This window comes from Dreissena polymorpha, chromosome 9 (assembly GCF_020536995.1).
Source record: "Dreissena polymorpha isolate Duluth1 chromosome 9, UMN_Dpol_1.0, whole genome shotgun sequence".
Classification (NCBI taxonomy): Eukaryota; Metazoa; Mollusca; class Bivalvia; order Myida; family Dreissenidae; genus Dreissena; species Dreissena polymorpha.
The window spans coordinates 49,244,816-49,268,239 of NC_068363.1; the positions used below are offsets into that span (position 1 = coordinate 49,244,816).

A 23,424-nucleotide genomic window follows, 5' to 3' on the forward strand; every position below is an offset into this window, starting at 1 on the left:
TATTCCATATATTAACATTTGTAAAAAATAAATGTCTGTAAAAGAATACTTATTTCATCTTGTTTAAACTTTAAACACCTTTACTGCATCTGTACACACCAACTGCATGCCCATATTTGGAAATTTGAATGAATTATGGAACTTTTATATACCCCAGGGGTGAAAATAAACTGGACAAAAGCCGAGCGTGAGGGTGGTTTTGAAAAAATCGGTTTATTTTTTTTTAAGCATGGAAAGCTACCTACAAATTTGCATGTAGTTTAGTGAAATGATGCTGATTAGGAAAATAATTAATTAAATTATATTTGGATATGTGCCCATTAGAGGTGCGCAAGCTTAAAAAGGTAGAATTACCGAAATTCCCGTTCTTACACGTTGTAGCATGGATCGGGTATTGAACACGATACACGTGTGTATTAGCACCCTACTGTAGTCCCGGCGGGGTTATCAACTGCACCAATACACCGGTAAGCAACCAGGGGAATATCATATGAAAAAAGAACTATCATGCATGTTTGATTTGTTAAAGTGTGTCACAAATTTTCCCTAACTGCCGATGTCGGCTATAATTTCGGTATAAACATGCAAAGAAATTAACATATATATAATGTTAATGCCGATATGTTATTGGACATTTTGTATGTCAAATGTTCATTATTTGTATTAAAATTAAGACGATTGTATTGAACACGATACACGTGTGTATTAGCACCCTACTGTAGTCCCGGCGGGGTTATCAACTGCACCAATACACCGGTAAGCAACCAGGGGAATATCATATGAAAAAAGAACTATCATGCAAGTTTGATGTGTTAAAGTGTGTCACTAAATTTCCCTAACTGCCGATGTCGGCTATAATTTCGGTATAAACATGCACAGAAATTAACATATATATAATGTTATTGCCGGTTTGTTATTGGACATTTTGTTTGTCAAATGTTCATTATTTGTATTAAAATTAAGACGATGCTTATTTGCCAGAAAGCGTTTATTTCAAATTCAAAACAAGCAATAATCATACATAATACCAAAATATAAAACTAACAAAATGACAACACTCTCGCTTAACGCAACGTTCAGAAGCACGCGCACTTAACAAAATTATTGCAACTAATGCAAGCTGTAATTAATATGTGACTACTTGCTATACAACCAGTATCATGCGAAAATTGATCTTATTTAATTGTGGTTCCCTCTTTGAATTTATGTTGCCTGTCGACTTTTAGAATAATGTGTCAGTAAGAAATGTATTGCTTGCTCTACAACCAGCATCATGCGAAAATGGATCTTATTTAATTGTAAATCCCTCTTTGAACTTAAGTTGTCAGTCGACTTTTAGAATAATGTGTCAGTAATAAATGTTTTTCTTCAGTTTCACATGTTTTTTTAAGAAAATTTAGTGAAAGATGCAAATGTGTCTTATTTATTTTTTTCTGTGTCTTCAATGTATCTAATTTATATGTGACTGCGTGCTTATTTTTTTTTCAAGAAATGAAAGATGCAAATGTGTCTTATTTTAATTTTATCCATGTGTTAAATGTGGCTTATTTATATAAGATAAAATGATATACTGCCAGTGTCATGCAAAAAAGGATCTAATTTCTTAATATCCACATTCACGCTTTGTTCTTTATTAGAACCGTCTTTAATTAGGCTATCTATTTAAAGTACAGATTACTGTGAACTTAATAATTGTGCAACGGTGATGTTGATCCATTATCGTTGTTAATTTAAAATGTAGACAACAAGTTAGCAATTAATGAAATCAGTTATTTTGGAAGTAAATCTAATTTTTTCTGTACAGTAGCCAGGTGGATGTGTATTGAGCGGATAAGATAGGGATCACCACAACAAGTTTCTAATACACAGTATAGACTTCCCCTATTATTAATAATTACCTGATTGGAATAAATAAAGTGTTAAAGATCATTTCATGTGAAAAGCAGGATTTCTGACATAATTTCAATCGTTTTGCTTTTATACACAATTTCATGGAACAATGAATATATTGGCGCGATGGAACACAATTTATAAATCAAGCTGACAGTATAGTATCATTTTTTAATTATGTGTAATTTAATTCGCATCTCTCCCTTAACTCGTTCAATGACACGTGAACTTATATCAATTATAAAACATCACGTGCATCATTAAATATTTTTTTTTAATTATGAAAACATATATGTTCTACATGGTTTTGTTTAGTTTTTTTTCTCAACCAGAGAGACATTATAAAACATTGTTATATATAAAGCGCTTTACTTTTCTACATTACATAAAGATATATCGATTTTTTTGTTAAGTGTACGTGCTTGACATATTTATAAAAAGGCAGTGTTTATTTTTGTAATAAAATCGAAAATTGACATTTAATTTGATGCAATCCACATTGTTTAGCGGCCAAGCGCAGTATTCCGCTCTCGGCGGCCGATGGTGTATTGCAATATATACAATGAAAAGCTGGGTTTCTGACATAATTTCAATCGTTTTGTTGACGCGGAAGTGCTTTTTGGTGGCCAAAAATACTATTGTTCCCTTTATTTAAACCTAAATCAGTATTTTTTTACACTTGAAGGTTTGTACAGCGGGGATTTCGGTACCGGCGCGGGTTTATGTGCTTGTTAAGAATTACCGAAATACCCGCTAAGAGGCAACATATTATCCTGATTTATGCTTTGATTAAACATTGATAACTAAATTGCAAAAGTGTATAGCATATTGTAAATAAGGCAGTACGATATCATTTGTTTCATCAGATTTGTTTGGAAAATACTTTCTGAAGACTTATTATTACTATGTCATGTTATATTTACATATACTGTTGTGTAACCAATGTTTTAAATGTACATTTTACCTTTTTTTACATTCGTTTACACATTTTTCACATTAATAAACTATTTAATAATGGAAAAAATATTCTGATAAGAGTGTTTAAATGATTAACACTAATATGATTGTGTACAAATCAACATTGATGCAAAGCCAAAACCCAAACATAATGACATATAGACCCTTTAAGGCGTAATATGGGGGATTGGCGTAAACATGGGTGATTTCGGCTCTGGGCGTACGAATGTAGCAGTACCGAAATCCCCGCTAATTATTTTCCAAAAGAAGTAACCGAATGGGAGATAATACATGTCACTGGTTGCTAATGAAAAAAAACACTATAATAATTTTGTTGACACTTGAAGGTTTGTACAGCAGGATTTCGGTACCGGCGCGCGTTTAAGTTCTAGTGTAGAATTACCGAAATCCCCACTGAGAGGCAACTTAATGCTGTCAAGAGTGCTTAATAATTAAAATTAATATCATTTTTTTGCACCTTAACATTCATGTGAAGTCAAAAACCATTCATACCGATGACCTATTGACCCTTTAAGGCGTAAATATGGGGATTTCGGTACTAGGCGGGCGAATGTAGAATTACCGAAATCCCCTTTTCATCATCGCACATTAGTGTAACATAAATTTTAACACAATATATGTAGGGAAACTCATATGATTCGCGTAATGTGAAAATGATTATTATGCTATAATTCGACCACGAAACTTGACGTGACTTAATACCGGACATTATGGAATGGAGCTACGCTTGCCGTATTTGACATAAGACCCATTTTCGCAAATTATCTTATCAATGCTTATATGAATTTGATTGCTATAATCTAATGCGTATTCGACACGGAATTATTGTCAAGGTTTTTCATTTTGTCAATATTTATCATAGCAGGGGACATTGCTGACATCAATATGGATACTGTTTTTATTTTCTGTCGAGAAATGATATGACTTATTATCAAGATTATTTTTTAGTACGGTAGCGTTCTCTTCACAAGTGAGATTTATTTGTACTGGTAAATTGCTCTTATACTCACCATTCGGACTCGACGATCGGCTCGAATAAAAATGTTAGTCGCTTAAAAGTACAAATTCATCATATTGAGCACGATTATTATTATTATTATTATTATTATTATTATTATTAATATTATTATTATTATTATTATTATTATAATTATTATTATTATATAGCTTTTAGAAACTTATACCTTAAAAAAAAATCCCATTGGAAAAAAAATCCCATGGGAAAAAAATCCCATGGGACAAAAAAATCCCATTGGAAAAAAATCTCATGGGATTTTTTTATTATTTTAAAACACGATATAACGCGTTGAAATCGCCAGAAATGCTCATCATTTGTTAAAAGGTAGTGTTTCTGAAGGTTACATGAATAAATCTCTAAAAATCAGCAAAAAATCCCATGGGATTTTTTTTTCCCATAAAAAAATGGGATTTTTTTTCTATCAAAGTAAATTGAACGAAAATAAGTACAAATGCTTTAACAATGCTTAAAATCGATAACTAAGCACAAACGAACGTGTTTTATGTTTTTGAAAATCCCATGGGATTTTTTCTCCCATAAAAAAAGCTGGAGAAAAATCCCATGGGAAAAACCAAAATTCACATGGGATAATGAAAAATCCCATGGGATATTACAAAAATCCCATGGGAACCCCAACTTTGCAAATAAAGTTCATAGTGAAGAAAACGCATTTAACAAGCAAAAATAACCAATTATTAATCACAAGTTAGACTTTTATCTTATACTTTATCACAAATAAGCAAACCTTCAAGAAAAAGGGTACTTAAGTTTGCGAAATTTCGGTTTCGCAAAGTTTTTCCGGTGGCCGTTCAAAGTTGAAACTAAATAAGCCACAAATAAGGCATGTGGACTGTTGTTTACTACTTTTCTCAGATTTTTAAACAAACCTGAAATTCTAAAAAGTTTTTTTCAAGATGAACAATGGTACCAAGATTCAAGATTGAATATTTATGTGACATATCATATGGTAACAAGGTTTTTCTGAAGTATAACCCAGAACCTAGTGTTTAACTGCACTTCACCCATAGTCACACTTTGCATATTTTAAGACAAACATTCTGACAAAATTTCATCACAAATGAATCATATATAATGCTCTTAAATGGTAACAAGGTTTTCAAAAGTTGACCAAGTTACTTAGTTTTGACTCTGCTTGACAATATTGTTCTTATTTATCCTAGATATTGCAAAGTTAAACATTGTGACCAAGTTTCATAAAGATTTATTCATAAATGTGCCTTCTAGTGAAGTAACACAAATTGTCTAGGATTTGACCTGTAAACATAGTTGTAAACATACTTGAACAAGGTTCTAACTTAGCTTAGATAGTGTCAATACAAACATACTGACAAAGTTTTATCAAGATTGATTCAATGGTTGTCTGTAGAAAGGTAACATGCCAAATGTTTTCAATACACAACACATGATGCCGAATTTAGACTGACCACAATCGCTAAACTCATGAAGTAAGGTGCTCCGGAAGTCAAAAAGGATTATTATGTTTGTTGCGCTGTTTACGTGAGACTTTTTAATGAAAGGTAATGGATGTTTTGTTCAGAGGCTTACAGAGCAAGTGGTCATCATCTGAAGGTTGCAGGTTCATACAGCTAGCTAGTTTCTTCACTCCAACACTGTGTTCAGTCTTGTCCTCTTCAGGTGTCTTCACTTTCTTCACTCTCTTTAATGGTATTTAAGACAAAGTTTCTTGATAACATTTAACACATTATATTCTTACAATATACATCTTTTCATAAAAACCAACAAGCATCCAATTGCGCAGCTTATGGCAATTCTCATTCTCAAACAAACTCTACTTAAAAAAAGAAAGCCATTGCTACAGTTTATCAAGGCGAAGCCAAATAAAAACATGCCAGCATTAGAGATGGCTGTGTAAATTTTGTGATCAGTGTTTGCTGAGATTTTTACATGTTCTTCATCTCAAGTAACAATATACAATTTTAGTCTTGCTTGTTAAACAATGAATTCATTACAAGAGGGCCATGATGGCCCTGAATCGCTCACCTGACTAACCAAATACAATCCCAACCCAGATTTCATCAAGATAAATATTGTGATTAAATTTCATAAACCTTAATTGTCTACACAGGGTTTTTCTATTATTTGACCTAGTGACCTAGTTTTTGACCCCAGGTGACCCAAATACAATCCCAACCCAGATTTCATCAAGATAAACATTCTGATCAAATTTTATAAAGATTGGATGAAAACTGTGACCTTTATTGTCTACACAAGGTTTTTCTATTATTTGACCTAGTGACCTAGTTTTTGACCCAAGATGACCCAAATACAATCACATCCCAGATGTCATCAAGATTAACATTCTGACCAAATTTCATAAAGATTGGATGAAAACTGTGACCTCTATAGTCTTTACAAGGTTTTTCTATTATTTGACCTAGTGACCAAGTTTTTGACCTAGTGACCTAGTTTTTGACCCCAGGTGACCCATATACAATCCCAACCCAGATTTTATCAAGATAAACATTCTGACCAATTTTCATAAAGATTGGATGAAAACTGTGACCTCTACTGTCTACACAAATTGTTGACGGTTTTTCTATTATTTGACCTAGTGACCAAGTTTTTTACCTCAGATGACCCAAATACAATCCCAACAAATCTCAAGAATTTTGGTCACAATATTTGTTCCAATAATATCTTGTTATCTCAGGTGAATGACTTTGGGCCTTTCAGGCCCTCTTGTTTGTTCATCTTACCATTTGAAGAAAAGATATCATTGCACAGATGTCTTTCACTTTTAGAATGTGTTATGCTGCATTTCTTATGTGGTTTGTTCGGGGTATATTGTTTAGCACATGTCGCTCAGTCCGTCAGTTGGTCCGTCCACCAGATGGTTTCCAGATGATAACTCAAGAACGCTTAGGCCTAGGATCATGAAACTTCATAGGTACATGGATCATGACTCGCAGATGACCCATATTGATTTTGAGGTCACTAGGTCAAAGAGCAAGGTCACGGTGACCCGAAATAGTAAAATGGTTTCCTGATGATAACTCAAGAACGCTTATGCCTAGGATCATGAAACTTCATGTGTACATTGATCATGACTCGCAGATGAACACTATTGATTTTGAGGTCACTAGGTCAAAGGTCAAGTTCACGGTGACCCGAAATAGTAAAACGGTTTCCGATGATAACTCAAGAACGCTTATGCCTAGGATCATGAAACTTCATAGGTACATTGATCATGACTCGCAGATGAACCCTATAGATTTTCAGGTCACTAGGTCAGAGGTAAAGGTCAGGGTGACCCGAAATAGTAAAATGGTTTCTGGATGATAACTCAAGAACCCTTATGCCTTGGATCATGAAACTTCATAGATACATTGATCATGACTCCCAGATGACCCCTTTTGAGGTCACCTAAGGTCAAAGGTCACGGTGACCCGAAACAGTAAAATGGTTTCCGGATGATAACTCAAGAACACTTATGCCTAGTATCATGAAACATCATAGATACATTGATCATGACTCGCAGATGATCCCTATTGAATTTCAGGTCACTAGGTCAAAGGTCAAGGTCACTGTGACCCGAAATAGTAAATTGTTTCCGGATGATAACTCAACAACGTTTATGCCTAGGATCATGAAACTTCATAGGTACATCATGACTCGCAGATGACCCCTAATGATTTTCAGGTCACTATGTCCCTTCTCAAAATAAAATGCACTTTTTAACAAAATACGCTTTAAAAAGTGTATTTTTTCTGCATTTTTACCAAAAAGTGTATTTTTTCTGCATTTTTTTCATAATTAAGTGCACTAAAGTGCATTTTTTCTGTATTTTCATTATCTTAAAGTGTATTTTACTGTACTTTTAGTGTATCTTCTGTAGACAAAGTGCATCTTTTTACGCAATAAGTGCATTTTTTTAATGAAGTGCATTATTTGTGCATATTAGTGTATCTTCTGATTTGCAGAAAAAATATTCTTTCTGTGCAAGTGTAGTTTTAGTGCATCTTCATAAAAAAGAGCAACACTATAGCAAATAGCTGAAGTTAAAGGACAAAGATATAGTGTTTAATAGGATTGTACTGAATTATTTTTCATCTTCACATAATGTTTATAGTCTTATTATGGCAATTGGCTGCGCATAAAATATGTGAATCAGTAGAGCAGCTTTTAAAGGGAAAAGTACAACTAAATCAGGCTGTGGGTAACTAATTAAAAATATTGAAAGTGTCAAAAATATTATGTGAGCTTAAATTGCCAGAATAAAAAAAAAAATTATATCTCCAAAACATAAAAAACACTTTATAAATTTATAATATTATTATTATTTCCTAACACCATTCAGTATGTTATATTGAAATATTCACAATTAAATATAATATGCTAAGTGTGCTGTGTATTATTCAATAAATATCAGATAAGATCAGGATCAGATAAGACATCAATTAGCATCATAAACACTGATCCCTATCAGTGCTCCATCTAGCCAAAACAAAGGGGTGTTTATAGAATTTTGATTGGTTCTGTCACCATCTATTGGAAAACAAACCACTTTTGATTGGTTGGAGCACAACAAGTTATTTGGAGCACAGGAAGTTATTTTTTGTTAACAATTTGGTTTCAGCAACTTAAATTGAGCTAAATTTTTAGGTATAATTCAGCAACATCAAGACTTATAATGCTAGTGTCAAATGTCTTGAAATTCTTTCAGCACATGAAATATTGTGATGAAAACAATGTGTATTTACTACAATGTGTAAATCAACAATAAGTTTGTTGCAAAGAAGATTCAAAGTGGGTGGTTAAAGTGATCAACAACTGCCGTTTTTTTTTTGGAATACTGAAGAACAGCTGTAACAGGTTTGTATTTTCATTTCTGCATCTCTTTTTAATTTAATTAATTATGATCATTATCATATTTATGTATTGTTACTGGGAAATGTAAATGGATGAGTAAATGTAATGCAATTTTAAGGAAAAAAACACCATTTGAATTATTATGGCTGTATTTTATGGTTATTGTCATCTTAAAATTTATTTATACCTATTTCTTGTCATTAATGAACAGATTTCTTCCCCCCATATTTAATAAGAACATTTATATTTTATATTTGAAGGTTAAACCCCAAGGTGAAATTTACATTGATTGGAAGATCCATTGGACAGAATGTGCATCATCGCCTGCCAAAAAAGGGAGCAAAAAGGGGACTACCTGATGTTTGGACATGTATACCAGGTTTTACCCTGCACGAGCAGGCCAGCTTGAGGGGACCAGGAGTGGGAAACCGTGCCCTGTAGCTTGTTCTTGACCAACAAAAGACGGATTTGTTGAGAGGTAAAACTATATAATAAATGTTATTGCAATTCAAAGACGTCACACTTCCAACCAGTCCACACAGCCAAAGGAGACCACATATATTAGTTCATTTTTAAACAGTATTTTCTACCAAACGTAATATATTATTTATTATTTATGAAAAGCGTTAAGTCACATGTGATCACAAGATTAATATTGCAAAAATAAACAAACAAAAACAACAAGCCAACGAACTTGTTTTGATTTAAATTTATATTTATAGCAACTGTTGAACAAGATTACCATAACAGCAATATGTAACACTTACATTATAAAATATCTTTCAGGACCTGATCTCAAATGAGATCATGCACAAGAAGCGCCTCGCAGACCATGACAGTAGTATTCAGACCTGATCAGCTGGTGAAGTGCTCTATAAAGGGTTGTTTATGAATGCATTCTTTGTAAGGAACAGTGTATAACAACAAATATAGTGACAGGGGCTAGGCTGCTAAATATTGTCAGCATGTATGCAGTGATTTTCTTTGGAAATTCAAAACAACCTGTAGGTACTGGCTCTCAGAAGGGCATATTTTAGCGCAATAATGAGCAAAAAAAGGAAGATCTTAAAAATAAGGTAGAGATTTATATAAATTTCATGAATACGGTTCATTTATCATATATTAAGATCCAGAATATGATTTAATTAAATGTGCTGCTTTTGTCCATATTAAAAAGTGATTTGGAATTAATGTAATATAAAAAATCTAGTAAATGATAGGGAAAACATTTCAGCTTAAGGAGGGGAAAACTTTAATATTTTTGAAGCGGAAACCACCTGTATTTGGCTGTTAATCAGTTACCGAAAATCAGAGGGGAGAAAAATCACTGGTATGAGCTTGATTTTTTAAGTTGTTAATTCCAGATAGGCAATAGCCCGTTTAATCCTCTCTTTTATGTAAATATGTAACATCTGCTTTTGTTTTTTAAGGTTTAACATTCTAATAAAAGTGTGTATTTATCTATTGAATTGTACTTTTTGTTTTTTATGTATGTGTTTACACAAACCTTTCATTTACAAAAAGGAATGCTGACTTCAAAATGCTGCGATTTTTTTAAAATTTAATTAATTTTTAAGCATATTGATTTGAAGTGATGAAAAGTACACTTGAGCATAAAATGCGCTTAAAAAATTCACTTCCAACACTTCATAAAGTGTATCATTTGTATGACTGAAAATGCACTCAAGTGTTTTAATGCGCTTACCGGGTAAAAATTCACTTTTATTACTGTAAGGTGTATTATTTGTATGACCGGAAATGAACTGAAGTGTATTTATGCGCTTAAAAAAATTCACTTTCAATTTTGTAAGGTGTATTATTTGTATCAGTGGAAATGCACTCAAGTGTATTAATGCACTTACAAAAATTCACTTTGAATACTCAATGAAGTATATTATTTGTATGACTGGAAATGCACTCAAGTGTATTAATGCGCTTAAAAAATTCGCTTTTAATTCTGTAATGTGTATTATTTGAATGACTGGAAATGCACTCAAGTGTATTAATGCGCTTTGAAAAATTTACTTTGACCATGAAGTGTATTATTTTTATGTCTTAAAATACACTCAAGTGTATAAATGCACTTAAAAATAAACTTAAGCGCACTTATTATCATAATAAACGCACTAAAGTGTATTATTTCGTGGAAAAAAATACACTGGTATGTATAAACACACTAGTAAAAAGTGTTTTTTTTAACAGAATAAAATGCACTTGTTAAGCAAAAAATACGGTGCCAATAACATGCGCATTTAATGCGCATTAAATGTGCATTTAATGCGCATTAAATGCGCATTTAGTGCACTTTTTCGAGAAGGATAGGTCAAAGGTCATGGTCACAGTGACTCAACTTTGAAAAATGGTTTCCGGATGATAACTCAAGAATGCTTACGCCTATGATAATGAAACTTCATAAATACATTGATCATGAATCGCAAATGACCCCTATTGATTTTCAGGTCACTACGTCAAAGGTCAAGGTCTCAGTTCCAAAAAACGTATTCACACAATGGCTGCCACTACAACTGACAGCCCATATGGGGTGCATGCATGTTTTACAAACAGCCCTTGTTTCAAAAATGTTTTCATGTAGTATACTTATATTGATATTTACAAAATTGATGCATATGAATGATAGACTTTACTGAAATCATTTTTTACTATGCTGCGAAGCAGCTCGTCAAAGGTATCATACCATGAAAAAAATCTTCACAATGGCGACTTATGTAAAAGACTGAGCCAGTCCGATTGAGATAGCTCGATTTTTCTAATCGGCATACCTCGCTTATTATCATTGATAAAGGTATAGGAAGCTCAGATATAAAAAAGACAGCATATTCTGGGAAAAAGATTTTATAATAGTTTGAAAACGTTAATTTTTTATCAGTTATATTCAATTCATTATATGTTTGTAGATCAATGAAACAACTATGCATTTTCTGTATTGTATTTGACATTTGTCGTGATTCAGTAAATAAATTGCGAAATAAAACGCGTATAATTAACTTTCAACACGATCATGAGTGTAAAGAAAACGAATTATTTCGAACCTGCCAATTGTAAACGTTGTAGCGACTATGGTATATAAACAGCATAATAGCCATGTGACATCTGAGAAACTCGCTCTTATGCGTGCTTTCTCATTTTGCATATTTAATAACCTTTCAAACAGAAATTACAGAGCCACATCAGTACACATACTATGTTTGATTATTTATTCGTTTGTTGGATATTGTTTGCTGTTTTAAACACATATTAGGTCATATCGCGGAGATTTAGTTAACCTTACCAGGTGTTCATAGGCGAACTCACGTATTCAAGTGCTCTTACGACTATGTGCTCATACCTACTTTCCGGAATCATCATGAAATTATTGCTGTACTTAACAAACAAACATGCCTAAGCTTATTGAATTAAAGAAAAAAAAATCATAAGATAAAAATTATATGTTCATGCACATGAGCATGTGAAATAACGTCCGTACAGCATCATTAACTTAGGAAAGGAAACAACGAAATATAAAGTTTGGTATGATTAACATGTGAAATTAAAGAGCATGGTGAAATTAAAGAGCATGTCAAGTTTTGAATTTATATGCTGAAACGTTATGTTATAACCCACAAACATTTTACTGTAACATAACGTTTTTTTAAGATAAGTGGTACAGAAAATACACGTCGAATATCTTAAAGATATTTCTTGTTATATTTGATCGAGAATGTAACCCGCCTCCCAGTTTCGCTGAATGGATCAAGTTCCCCACGGATACTACTTCCCTGTACCCCCATTTTTTTTTCGTACCCTACCTTTTTCGTACCCAATTTTTTTGGTACCTAATTTTCGCTCATACCCAATTTTTGTCGTACCCAATTTTTTTTTCCTACCCAATTTTTTTTTTCGTAACCAAATTTTTTTTCAACCCATTTTTTTTGCATAATTTGTGTACCCAAAATGTTCGTAACCATTTTTTTCCTACCCAAAAAGTTTGTACCTTCATATACAATTGTGGTGATGCAGATAAAATTAAATAGATGCTTTTATATCAATCCTCTTCAAAAGCATCGTCACACAGTACTGTCAGTACTTTGATTATATAATGTTATGGGTATGCCGTGTGTGATCCGATGCATCAATGGCGCCCATGTTAAAATCATAACCCCGAGAACAGGGAACGACAAAAGTACAAACAAAAACCAAAACACGTTCAAACTAGTATCTTACCTTTAATTATCCTTTAAAATCCACCTAATAATCCATTTAACTCAATAATTGACGATTTTGCATCTAGGGTCTTAAATAATTATTTAAGCATAGTTAAATAAAGACCCTTATGCCATCCTATCACTATATTCAAATGAGTTTATGAACTCAATGAACTTTCTTCTTCGTCACACGCTACATCATGCACTCTATGTACATTACTGCTGTTAAAATGAACCAGAGCAGTTTATCCAATAATAGCCGTTGGTAAACTCGGTTGCATTTGCAGATTTCTGCATACAAACATAATTATGTTTAAACTTGAACAATGTTTTATATGTCTATGGTTAATGCCCTTATTGTACAAGAAAGTAATTTAATATATAAATACACAAAGAATGGAAAACATTCCATTACACAACAGATAAATGAGTGGATAATACCCGTGTACAAAATGGTACGTTCCGAATTCCAGTGTGGTGCTATTTTTACCACTTTACACAGCTCTATGTCTTACGTGAATTAAATCGGAAAGCAAATATTGCAGATTATTTATGAATTGTGCGATAGCCTATTTGTATGGCTTGTTGTACATTCTTAAATGTTAAAAGTATATGCATGGATTATAAACAAATCAATGCACATTACACGAAATAAGTAAAATGTGATAAATTGACAGTACAAATATGTCGATATACAGTACATGTACATGTTAAATAAGTCACGTTTATAATAAATCGTCAAAAAAATTGGGGGGAAAATGACGCGATAAGTAGGTCATTTTATGGCGCCATCAATCAGCTGATTCATGATACGGATGACAAATAATTATGTAATATGACTAGATTTAAAGGTTGAAGGTTGTATAATTTTGAAGTTAAAGTTTTCTCGACTTTATTTCTTATGAAAAATCATTCAGTGGTAAAGTAAAAAGTAGTCCGTGCACGCGACAGGTATATCCCACAAGGTTGATTACAGGCTAGTATATTCAATAAGGTGTTATACTGTCAATGTCGCGTTAAAAATGGGATAAACACAAATTTGTATGTTTTATAAGTAGGGCAAGTAATATTCTTTCTTTGCCAAACACATTTTGTATTACATGGTTCACTCCAGAAAAGATATTTTTACATTCAGTTAATTATTGGGGATGTATCCAAATGTGAGGACAGAAAAAACGTGCTCATATAATCTATTGTGGACAAAACGACCAAGAGACATAACTCAACCAAACTGTTCGAACACAACATTAATTATATTCAGCAGTTAAAAAAAAAAAATTCACAAAGCAGTTCAAAAGGTCTCAGTGTGTGTTTTTTCCACCATTTTGGGAATGGGGACAGGTCCCTTTTGAATTTGATTGGGAACAAGATGTGTTTGTGAAACACAATGTCCCCCTATATGACGTTTGACCTTGAAGGATGACCTTGACCTTGACCCTTCACCACTCGAAATGTGCAGCTCCATGAGATACACATGCATTTCAAATAAAATTGCTAGCTTCAATATTGCAGAAGTGACATTACATGAGCAATTTTGACCCATATATTTGACCTTGAAGAATGACCTTGACCTTGACCTTTCACCACTCAAAATGTGCAGCTCCATGAGATACACATTCATGCCAAATATCAAGTTGCTATCTTCAATATTGCAAAAGTATTCATAAAATAAGCAATTTGGGCCACATATATTTGACCTCTGACCTTGAAGGATGACCTTGACCCTTCACCACTCAAAATGTGCAGCTCCATGAGATACACATGCATGCCAAATATCAAGTTGCTATCTTCAATATTGCAAAAGTACTCATAAAATGAGCGATTTTGGCCACATATATTTGACATCTGACCTTGAAGGATGACCTTGACCTTGACCTTTCACCACTCAAAATGTGCAGCTCCATGAGATACACATGCATGCCAAATATCAAGTTGCTATCTTGAATATTGAAATACTGCAAAAGTGTATATTAAATGAGCGATTTTGACCCATATATTTGACCTTGAAGGATGACCTTGACCTTTCACCACTCAAAATGTGCAGCTCCATGAGATATATATGCATGCCAAAATATCAAGTTGCTATCTTCAATATTGCAAAAGTTATTGCAAATGTTAAAGTTGGCGCAAACCAACCAACAGACCAACCAACAGACAGGGAAAAACAATATGTCCCCCACTACTATAGTGGGGGACATACAAATTGTGTAGTTTTCCTTCATCCCCCTTATAAAATGGTTGCATAACAAGAGGGCCAACATGGCCCTAGTTCGCTCACCTGAGAGAGGTCGGTTCATTCACTCTTTACCAAACGTCAATCTTGACCTAGATATTAGTACAGACAAACATCCTGACTATTTTGACCCCTCATGCCCAAACATCAAACTTTGCTTACAAAAAAAATATTATGACAAAGATTCATAAAATCTTAAACAAAATTGTGACCTCTAGAGTGTTTTCAGGGATTTTGTATAATATAATGAAAATTTTGACAATCTATGGGCAATAATTTTGTCATTTTATTATGCGATTTTGCTCATTATATATTAAACTTGAATGAGATCTTGTGGCCATATAGCTTCTCAGCAATTTTGATAAAGAATGCTTGAGAAATGTGAATGCTAGAGTGTTTACAAACCAAATGTGGACGGACGGCAGACAAAAACCAACCCTAAAACCTCACCTGAGCAATCAGGTGAGCTAAAAAGTGTTTTTTTTCACCGATCTGAGCCATTTTCCAACTTATCCAAAGATATCAATAAAACCAATTTATTGACTAAGTTTCACGATGATTTAAAGCCGGCCGAGTTGATGTTGGTATATTTTCCTATTTTTGTTATGTGTCGCAAAAAGTGATTATGAGTCAAAATGTGAACGTATTTATGTCGGATGTGCAAAAGATTTGGTCAAAATCGGTCAAGAAATGCCCAAAATCAGTACAAAGATAGGGCTTTTCAATTTCTGTCCATGGACAGAAATGATCTATATTTAAACACGCGCGTGTCACATGTAAAATCACTTGATTCGCTCGAGGCGTGGACTGGAGCATGCAAATAAATATACAGACTGGGAGCACAGGAGTTGGGCGCGTGGCCAAGTCACTTAAACACTATCAATATTTAAAAAAAAACATTTTTCATCATTTTGACAAAAAAAAATCTGATATAATATATATACCTTCTTCAACACTTTTTTAAGCCATTAAGTGCCTAAATGGCGGTAGATTTTCGTAAAATATGTACCATTTTGTTGGGAAAGGTTGCCTCGTGACAAACAATGACCACAAATGGCTACATGCCAATATAAACTACAAGAAAACACTTCTAGAACTCGTAGAAATGATAGGTTGGCTCTCGTCTGACCGAACGTTCAGTGCCGATTTTATCAGGAGTAAAAGTATCGAAATACCCAGCTACCGAACATAATCCGCATAAGTACAATAAACAAATATGACTTTATCAACTAACAACACAGACTTGTCTTTTGCCCAGACCAAACACTAATATAATCGTTATGTTTGAATGTTTATTTCAATCGTGTACGATTATTCCGTCCTTCACCTTACACTATTTATCCAACTATTGGTTCCGCGCCTCAGAGTTACCGAATATCTGAAACCGAGAATCGTATTTAACTTGAGCGTCTGATCGACATGGACTGGAATCGGAATTACCAATAAAAAAATTTCCCAATTTACCACGATTTTGACGTAATAACGCAAACAAAAGGAAAAATCTGTGTTGTAAGTTAATACACTCGTATTTGTTAATTGTAATAATGTGGATTATGTTCCATAGCTGTGATATTTCGATTGTTTTACGTAGGTGATTTTCCTGTGTCAAGAGATACCTATCTTGTTTAAAAATAAAATATCATAGTTTTTTTGTCAAACTGATGAAAAATCTTGTTTATGACATATTGATAGTGTTTAAGTGATTTGGCCACGCGCCCAGCACCTGTGGTTTAGCGCCGAAATGGAAATCACGTGAAATTGGCGCTCACGTGACCCAAGGCGTGTATACGTCACAGGTTAATAATAGTCTTGAGGATTCTGTTAGGAACATTATTAAGTTTCGTATCTTTGATGCTTTTGGCATTTTTTGGCACATTTTTTGCGAAAAATCAGTATTGAAGAGTTAAGCTTAAGAACGTATCTTACGAATATTGATCAATTCTGGTCAGTTGAGAAAACTAAATTGTTGTGAGAAATATCAACTCGACCGACTTTAATAAGCAAACAAGAGATTTGTTTGTCAGTAACACAATGCCCCCTACTGCGCTGCATTGAAATAAAATTTATATTTATAATTTGGCAGATGTAGAAATCATCTCCCTTTAAAGGTTATTACTTCACTTGAATTTTGTCCAATCCAACCGGGGAGGAGGGGGTCTCACAGTCAATTATGATCATGTCAGACATCACTGACAACCAAGGCCTGTGGTTTAAAAGAGATCATAGCCAGAGTTGATCATGTATCTATGGATATAAGTCCACAGGTATGTAATGAACATCAAAGAAATTTTGAAAAATCAATCATTTGGGTTATAAATAATCAAAATAATAAATCTGTACAGTAACTGTGAAAAGAACTTGGTAAGGAAATATATAATATGAGATTTATAATTATATAAATTACTTCCCTTGAAAATAATTGTCTGTAACAAATCTCTATTTTTAGAAGCAAATAATTAAAAGCCATTACCGTGACTGTAGCTTCACCACTCAAAATGTGCAGCTCCATGAGATACACATGCATGCAAAATATGCAAAATATATAAAGTGGCTATGTTCAATATTTAATAATTTTCTACCTTTTTAAAGCTTATTACTTCCCTTAAATCTGTATTTTTTACCGTACCGTAAAGGATGACCTTGACCTTTTACCACAATGTGTTTGTCAGAAACACAATGCCGCCTACTGCGCCGCTTCGATTTTTTAAACAAAAATATATTCATGGGCAGGTCAGATAACTATGTCCATTTAAAGCTTATTACTTCCCTTGACTTTGTTTTTTCGACCCTAGACCTTGAAGGTTGATGTAAACCTTGAAATTTTACCCCCAAAACAGGGTTTCTGAAATATGCTGTCCGAGTTGTCCGAGTCGTCAATTACCCCTTCCGGACAAGCAGTTTTTGAAAGCTGACTTGTCCAGGGACAAGTAAAATTTCCGTGGTATTTTTTTTTCCAGTACGAAACTACTCTATTTTCCGAAAATCAAAAACGAAAGTTTATATAAATAGCTTATGATTAATCTGCGGACTGGCACACTTTTTCAACTGGAGGTAGGTTATTTTCCGATAATAATTATTTAATGTAGTAAACCAGTCCACGAGTATATATAGCAACAGCCAATCACGCATAAGAAAACAATTTTAATAGAAAAACAAGCACACATGTGTATAGCAACAGCCAATCACACATTAGACAACACTTTTCGTACATTGCAAATGGCCACATACATGTTCTAATGACCTGCATTCGATTTTTATATAATAAAACCACTTCAACGTCAAGCCATGACGCTAATCAGACCAATCATAAAACCAGTTCGGCGTTGGAAAAGAAGAGAAAAGCCAAGTATGAATATGATAAACATACGACGCCAAGCGGAAATGAGAATTTGTTGAGTCTTGGCTAATTGATTTTCCTTAGCTTGAAAACATTGCCGATGTGTGTAAATGTAAACTTTGTAAGAAGTTTCCTTTATAAGCGGATAATTATATACTTATAATTAACGGTGGTTATTTTATTTCAAGTGAATTGTCTAGTCATGTTGAGATTATTAAATATCCGAGATGGTATCATGTGTGACTTAAACGTGATCTTATTATATGCACATCTTGCTTGTATTTTTTGTTCATGTGAATTTTCTAGTTAACTATGTTAATAATTTAAAATAGAAGTTAACAAAAGTGTATGCTTGTATTATTTGCTTAATTAGTAATGACCTTTTCCTTTACCTATCTTAAAAGTACGGACAAGTATTTCTTTGGTACGGACAAGTGAATTTGTGGGTCCATTAACTTGTCCGTGGACAAGTAGACTCTTAAAATATTTCAGAACCCCTGCCCAAAATGTGCAGCTCCATGAGACACACATGCATGCCAAATATCAAGGTGCTATCTTCAATATTTAAAAAGTTATGGCCAATGTTAAAGTTTTTTCGGACGGACGGACAGACTAGCATACTGACTGACGGATTCAACGGCTATATGCCACACTACTGTGGGCATAAAAATATGACTTCTGCAGTGTTCACAAGGTTTCTCTCTAGTCATATAAGGAAAACTGCCCCCCCCCCTTGCCGGCCATATTTTTTGATTGATCAGGACCATTTTCAAACTCATCTGAGATATAAATAAAACCAATCTTTCCACCAAGTTTCATGATGATTGGGCAAAAACATGTGACTTCTAGAGTGTTCACAAGCTTTTTTTTACTATATAAATATAAGAAAAATGCGCCCTCCCCCCCCCCTCCCCCCCGGCAGTCATGTTTTTCAACGGACCGGAACCATTTTTATACTCAACTCTCGTATCTAGGAAACAAATATTCTGACTAAATTTCATGAAAATTGGGCCAAAAATGTGACTTCTAGAGTTTTCACATGTTTTCACTACAAGCATATAGAGACAAGGAACAAAATTGTCAATAAACCAGGTTTTCATTATGAAAACAAAACTGATAAAGGCAGACAACTCAAACTGAACTTTTGAAATGAACAAACAAAATTAACCCCCTTTGTAAATTTGTTTAAAAATAAATCTAGTTTTAGTCGTGGCGACCTTGACATAGGAGATGTTGACGTATTTTAAAATCGCTACAATGAATTAAATACTTATGGCCCGGACAAACTCATTTATGGCCAGGGTTTTTTATATGATTTTGGGGAAAGGGCCTGGACTTGTTTGAGGGGGAAAAAAATCGTGCGAAATGCCGGATTTTGGGGGAACAATTCACGTGAAACGCCGGATTCTGGGGAAAATAAGGAAAGTCTTAAATAATCAATTTAACATATTTTGCTGGTTTTTAAAACAAATTCAAGGCAACAGATAATTTAATTATGCAATATGTTATCATTTCTATAGGGGAAAAAAATGAAGTCTGGGGAAAAATTTACCTGCTGAGGGGAAAAAAAATCCGAGGGGAAAGGGCCGTTTTTCGGCGGGTCCCAAAGAAGGAAAAAAAGCCCTGATGGCCATTTTTTACCTTTGAACTCAAAGTGTGACCTTGACTGGAGATATCGATGTAATTCTTTTGCACGACACACCGTCTAATGATGGTGAACAAATCGCAAATGATTTTAAAATCTCACAATGAACGACAAAGTTATAGCCCTGACAAGCTTGATCCGCCCACAAGCCCGCCCGCTGACATTCGCCAATCTAATAACCAGTTTTTTCCTTCGGAAAACCTGGTTAAAAACTGACTCACCCACTGGCGGCCATGTTTTTTCACCAATCTGGACCATTTTTTTTAACTTGTCCGAGATATCAATAAAACCAATTTTTGACCAAGTTTCATGATGATTGGGCAAAAAATGTGACTTCTGGACTGTTCACAAGCCTTTTTTACTCTATAAATATAAGGAAAACTGCCCCGTCCCCCCGGCAGCCATGTTTTTCAGCGGACAAGAACCATTTTATAACTAAACTCACGCATCTAGAAAACAAATATTCTGACCAAATTTCATGAAGATTGGACCAAAAATGTGACTTCTAGAGTGTTGACATGTTTTCACCATATACATATAGCGAAAACTGCCCCACCCCTTGGTGGCCAATTTTTTCACCAATCTGGACCATTTAAGAACTCGTCCGAGACATCAATAAAACCAATGTTTTGAACAAGTTTCATGGTAATTGGGCAAAAATTGTGACATCTAGAGTGTTTACAAGGTTTCTCTATAGCCAAATAAGCAAAACTGCCCCGCAAACTGGCAGCCATGTTTTTCAACGGACTCAACATTGTCATTAAGACAAAGATTTTGACAAAGTTACATGAAGATTGGGCATGAAATGTGACTTCTAGTGTTTTCAAGGTTTTTCTTGTTTTTAACCTAGTGACCTAGTTTTTGACCCAGCATGACCCAGTTTCGAACTTGATCGAAATATCATTCAATTGGGACAAATCTTCTGATCAAGTTTCATGAAGATTGCAAAAGAAATGTGGCCTCTAGAGTGTTTACAACCATAAGTAGACGGACGGATGGACGACGGACATTGACCGATCCCAAAAGCTCACCTGAGCAATCAGGTGAGCTAAAAAAAAAACAACACAAAAGGCCATCATTCAGCAAATTCTGGTCAAAGCAAAAAAAAATTTCTTAACTATCATCTTATCATTCTGTTTAATTGGGCAGTGAAAGTTTGGGCAAAATCGCTAAACCGTTAAAGAAGACTTAAAAAAACAACAAGAGCTGTGTCCATAGGATGACATATGCCCCCAATAAACACTTTGAAAGAAGTTATTGAAATGCACTAAGTGACCCTGTGACCTAGTTTTTGACCCGGCATGACCCATACTCGAATTTGGCCTAGATATTGTCTTGATACAACTTCAGACCAAGTTTGGTAAAGATTGGATGAAAACTATTTGAATTAGAGAGCGGGCACGAAAAGTGTGACAGACTGACAGACTGACCGACAGACAGTGTGAAAACTATAAACCCTCTTTTCTTCGAAAGAGGGCATAAAAAATTGGAACTATATATTCTTCAATGGAAAACATATCAAGGGCCATATTTCTGTCGAAATTGTTGGAGCAAAATTTTCTCACTTTATGATCATCACACATTATAAGGTCATTCAACTGTGAAATTTTATGCAAGATCAACCCAGTAGTACATGTAAAAGAGAAGTTGAAACGACAAGCTTCAGCCAAGACAGACACACGTGTGTATGGCCAATCAAGTGCAATGTTAAATGCCTCCCACTCTGTGGTAGCGTAGAGATAAAAACTTAATACGAGTAACTTTGACATACCTTTACACTCACTATGTCACTACTTTCGTCCCATTTCCTCTTAGCTGGTTTCAGAAAAAGGGGGATAGTCCTTTCTGCAGAATTCTCCGGAAACATATAATTCAAAATTAAACTACCATTAACTCCCACACCCTCTTTTTTAGCCAAAATTAATAAGTTTGTGTGACTCTTATTTTTTGAATACCTGCATGTAGATAATCGCCTTTAATTGAATACTCAAAAAAAATATTGGATTAAATCTGAATTTGTTGATGCAATGCAAATTATATTTAATCTGAATTCGTTGACATATCCCACATGTTTGCACATGTGGATGTCCATATAAAAACCAGGTAAATGAATGGAAGAAGTCAAGTGTACCGTTTCACTTGCTCTTTTTGTGTTAATAGGTAAGTATGCCAGTTATAGACAATGGATCCACCTTATGGGTTCAAGTGGTTTTGCAGTAGAAATGATGGCGGTAAAACCCCCAAATAAGTGCTACTTAAGTTTTGAACATTTTTGTTTTGTACTATTTCAAGAACAACTGACTAATTTAAATTTCGGCCAATTACCGGTATGATGATCCCTAAGGCTTGTGTTAACCCATTGCCTGCTGGGAAATTTGTCGTCTGCTAAAATGTCATCTGCTGAATTTTTAAAATTAGCATTTTCTTCGATTTTTTTCAAAGAATACTATCAGAATAGCAAACAGTTTGGATCCAGATGAGACGCCACAGAACGTGGCGTCTAATCTGGATCCAAACTGTTTGCAAAGGCCTTCAAAATTCGGTTCCAGCACTGAAAGGGTTAAGTTTCAGATAAATATCTGTAGTGGATACATAATTGTGTTTTAGGTCAGTTTATGTTCATCAAGACCTTGAACATTTGTCAGGGCTTGCCCAGTTGTGTGCCATTTATGAAAATATTGACTTAAAAAAAACTGAAATGCGACAAAATACTATAATCTATAATTTATCTAGAAAACATCTGCCATTTTAAACAAGACTGGTATTTTATGGTTTTCTTTTTGTTTCAATAAAAGTGTTGGCAATGAAAACAGTATAAGCAAAAACCTATTTTCATTATATTATGTCATGTTGAATGACAATATTGTTATTTAAAGGGCACATTCTAGCTTGGCCAATCAACATTGAGCTGGCATTGACATTGGGTCATTCATGCGGCAGACAGTCTGACTACAAAATATCGGCCAGTCACAAAAGTCATATATTAAAAGATAAACAAGAGCTGCATTTGTGAAACACAATTCCCTTTACTGAGCTTTGAAGTCCCGCAGCAGCTATTATAGAGAAAACAAGGCAGCAGCCGCCTAAGGCACATGACTAAACCAAAAATCAACAGTCCGTAACAAACTCACACTTTATCTTTAAGTCACATATCAAAAATCAGCTCAATATCTGAAAGCCTTGAGTAAAAAAAACTCCCGAAAATGTCTATGACCAAGACCCATAACTTCGCCAAAAATCAATGGACAGGAACGAATTTTCGTGGAAAAA

The 23,424-nt window shown here is 34.1% G+C and overlaps 1 protein-coding gene across 7 annotated transcripts in view; it reads right to left on the reverse strand.

The window, feature by feature from the left end:
* The window catches only part of LOC127846496 (uncharacterized), a 58,220-nt gene that overhangs the window by 18,440 nt on the left and 16,356 nt on the right, over positions 1 to 23,424 (reverse strand). For 3 of the 7 annotated variants that reach the window (XR_008033521.1, XM_052377787.1, XM_052377786.1), the window contains one exon: positions 5,453 to 5,564. Coding sequence is in view for 4 of the 7 variants with exons in the window: in XM_052377787.1 (XP_052233747.1) it covers positions 5,539 to 5,564 (26 nt within the window). In the remaining 3 variants the exon portion in view is untranslated. Of the gene's footprint in view, positions 1 to 5,452; positions 5,565 to 12,958; positions 13,055 to 17,288; positions 17,454 to 21,925; positions 22,010 to 23,424 lie in introns of those variants that run through there. The other 4 variants (XR_008033522.1, XR_008033523.1, XM_052377785.1 and 1 more) reach the window with 4 other exon arrangements.